Genomic DNA, 3,420 nt, shown 5'->3' with positions numbered 1-3,420 from the left:
GGGGGGGGGGAGAATGCTCACTCTGGCATATGAAGAGCTTGGGAGGCCTGATTACTGAGGAGGAGACGGCATCGATGGAAACCATGCAGTTAATGTTTGATGGGGTTATGTCTGCAGCACAGCTATAACGTGACTGAGGCTACATTAACATTGCTGCGTTTTGCTTTTCAAGCGCAGTTTTGAGCCAAAAGCGATCTCCGTGCACGTGAACGTGAGGTGTAAACGTAGCAGAATATATTTTTGAAACCAAAATGTAGCAATGTAAATGTAGCATGATAGATGGTCTCACATGGATGAGATGGAGACGATGAGTACTGACTACTTAAAAAAGGATGTTTTGCATCATTTCAAAATGTGAATTCCTATCCATTCTAAAAATGGAATATATGATTACTCCTTAATTCACTAATTCACTTGTTGATCTGTCTTTGCATTATTTGTTTATTTCCTGAAATAATAAGTACACTTCTGACATTATAACCAGTGATACACCAAATAATGCCTTCTGATTAAAGAGATCCATTTGTATAAATGCATTCATATAAATTCAGCAGGACAGATGTTTTGGCCGAGAGATTTTCTACAGTAGTTCTCATCTACTCAGCAATGATTAAAGACAACCTGTATCCAAATGTCCCTTGGTCTTTAAATGAGTCTGAACAGTACACAAAGTGTTACAGCTAAGTGTTCCAAACATCCGGTGGGATTTGCATGTTTGACAAGGAGGGGGGAAAGCACACTGAATGTGAAGGATGTATCCAAAAAGATCATATTTAATTTTAAAGATAATTTTACAATGCTGTCTGTTGTGTCTTTAACAGCTTGTTTGTGCCTTCTCTGCAGATGGAGGTGGATGCAGACAATAAGCGCCATCGAACTCGCTCCAAAGGTATCTGGACGGACACACACACACACACACACACACACACACACACACACACACGCAGCGCTGCCATTCAGGGTCACCTTCACTCCCCCAACACAAACACACACATGCACTGGCACAAGCACACGCATATACTGTACACACACCACTGCACAAATCCCAGACTGTCACAGTTGAGTTGCCTCTTCTCACTGCTCTCTCTCTCTCTCTCTCTCTCTCTCTCTCTCTCTCTCTCTCTCTCTGTCTCTATTTTTATAAATCTTACAGAAACAGAATCAAAAAGTCCACATTTTAAGACCTTTGAGACAGTTACATCTAATCCTACAAAATGATACACAGTCCAAATTGGAAAAAAATAATGGAACTTCAAAAAACCAAAACTAACGGGTGACTCAGTTTTAACTGATAATCCTGGGGGGAAATAAACCAATAAAACAAAGCTCTATGGCTGTTGTTTGCCTGTTTGTGTATATTGAAAAACATCAGACCAGATGTGTTCATCAGAACATTGGCTCTCTTTTGTCCTGTGGAGGCATTAGATGACCAGTCATTATGCACTTGCACCTTATACTTGGTATGAGCCCCGGTGTCCACCCTCAAAGATTTGAAAGCATCTAAAAAGAAGTGAGCATGTTTTAATCAGAGGACCCTCTTAATGTATATTTTAGTCCCTCCAAACTTTAGAAAGCATCTTACATCTTTGACTGAACAAAGAACGAGGTGGTGACCGTTGTTCCTACATCAGGTGGATCAAGCCCTGTGTAGTGAAGGCTGCAGCCACAAAGCCCTGGTTTGATTGAGTTACACGTGTCCTCTGCTTGTAGGCCAAAGAGAGAACACATGTGTGAGTGAAGGACTGGAACTGAAGTCATCTTTAGGGCTGAGTCGGAAATCCCTCCATCGTTCACTCATTCGCTACTCCTTTTATATTCGAGAATTCAGTTTACTATAAAGAGAGCCACAAAACTTGATATCCAACACTAAATGATAAAAATGTTCTTTTTAAAAGTGCTTGTTGTTTATATCCTGTATGTATGTATGTATGTATGTATGTATGTATGTATGTATGTATACATGTGTAAGTATATATACAGTATATATTATATATACAGTATATAATATACACATATATATGTATGTGTATATAAATGTGTATATGTATGTGAATATATATGTGTATATATGTATGTGTACATATATGTGTGTGTATATATATGTGTATATACAGTATATCTATGTATGTGTGTGTGTGTGTGTGTGTGTGTGTGTGTGTGTGTGTGTGCTGTGTATATATATATGTGTGTGTGTGTATATAAACGTGTGTGTGTATATGTACGTGAACATACAGTATATGTGTGTGTGTATATATATGTGTATATACAGTATATGTGTATATATATATATATATATATATATATATTGGACACTAAAAAACAACTATTGTATATACTATTTTAGATTAAAGATAGATTAGATAAATTGTTTTTTTTAAGAAATGCATTTTGCAGGTTGCATTTCCAAACTTTTAGAAGCACTAAATGATCAACACAAGGCAAAGATATTTTCTGAAATTAATTTGAATCGAGTTGTTCACACAAATACACAAGTGCATTTATGCACTTAACTGAGCCTTAGGTGTTAATGGTTTTCATGGTAAACCTACACAGATCATAAGTCACAATAATTACTATTCAGCAGGTTTCTTTTTCTTTGGTTGTACAAAGAGCCTTGGATTTAGCATGCACATGCCAGTCCTGTTTCATAATCTCTCTCTCTTTCTCGGTTTCTCTCCCTTAGTGCCTGTGGATCCAGCATTAACGGAGCTTTTCAGGTCATGGGATTGAAAAAGTGCATTGCCCTGAGATACACACCACAAACACACACAACACACACACACACACACACACACACACACACACACCACACACACACAAAACAACACACACACACACACACCCACACACACACCACAAGCATACAAACCACAGACAGGCTGTAAATAGCTAGAGAGTTACAAACACACACACCACACACACACACACACACACACACCACACACACACACACACACACCATCGGGCCGCTACTACAGATAGTCAAACAGTGCCTGGGTCAACTGTCACCTTATTACCACCCAGAGACATTCCAGCTTTTCCTCCACTGTCCCAACGCTGCCTTCACATCAGCGTCTGGTCACTAAAGTGTGCTTTGATGCTAGTTTGTTCTCTTTCTTGCTCTTTATTTGGTCCCTCTGGCTTCTCCTCTCCATGTTTTCATTTCTTCAGACACAAAGAGATACTTTCTCTCGCCTCATTCCTCACACGTCCCTCTATTTGGACATCTTCAATGTCTCATAAGATGATAACAGCGAAACAGAAACAAAAAGCTCCCCGTTCTTCCGTCCCTCTAGTTAACACAATTCCACTGCATAAAATATGAAAAAAGACGGCTTTCTCATCTTTTAATGTTGCAACTAATTATGTATATTAAGCATGATAGGCAAGGCAAGGCAGCTTTATTTGTATAGCACATTT

At 38.7% G+C, this 3,420-nt stretch overlaps 1 protein-coding gene and 1 long non-coding RNA gene across 12 annotated transcripts in view; one reads left to right on the top strand and one right to left on the bottom strand.

Annotated features, from left to right (window-relative positions):
* myt1lb (myelin transcription factor 1-like, b) overlaps positions 1-3,420 on the top strand; it is a 108,620-nt gene that overhangs the window by 42,047 nt on the left and 63,153 nt on the right. For all 11 annotated transcript variants that reach the window (XM_032500108.1, XM_032500117.1, XM_032500114.1 and 8 more), the window contains exons 3-4: positions 844-889; positions 2,684-2,717. In XM_032500108.1, the coding sequence (XP_032355999.1) occupies positions 844-889; positions 2,684-2,717 (80 nt within the window). The remainder of the gene's footprint in view (positions 1-843; positions 890-2,683; positions 2,718-3,420) is intronic.
* Positions 1-3,420, bottom strand: part of LOC116669975 (uncharacterized) — a 21,271-nt gene that overhangs the window by 6,498 nt on the left and 11,353 nt on the right. The window lies entirely within an intron of this gene.

This window comes from Etheostoma spectabile, chromosome 20, assembly GCF_008692095.1.
Source record: "Etheostoma spectabile isolate EspeVRDwgs_2016 chromosome 20, UIUC_Espe_1.0, whole genome shotgun sequence".
Taxonomy (NCBI): Eukaryota; Metazoa; Chordata; class Actinopteri; order Perciformes; family Percidae; genus Etheostoma; species Etheostoma spectabile.
This window is presented reverse-complemented; position numbering and strand designations above follow the sequence as displayed.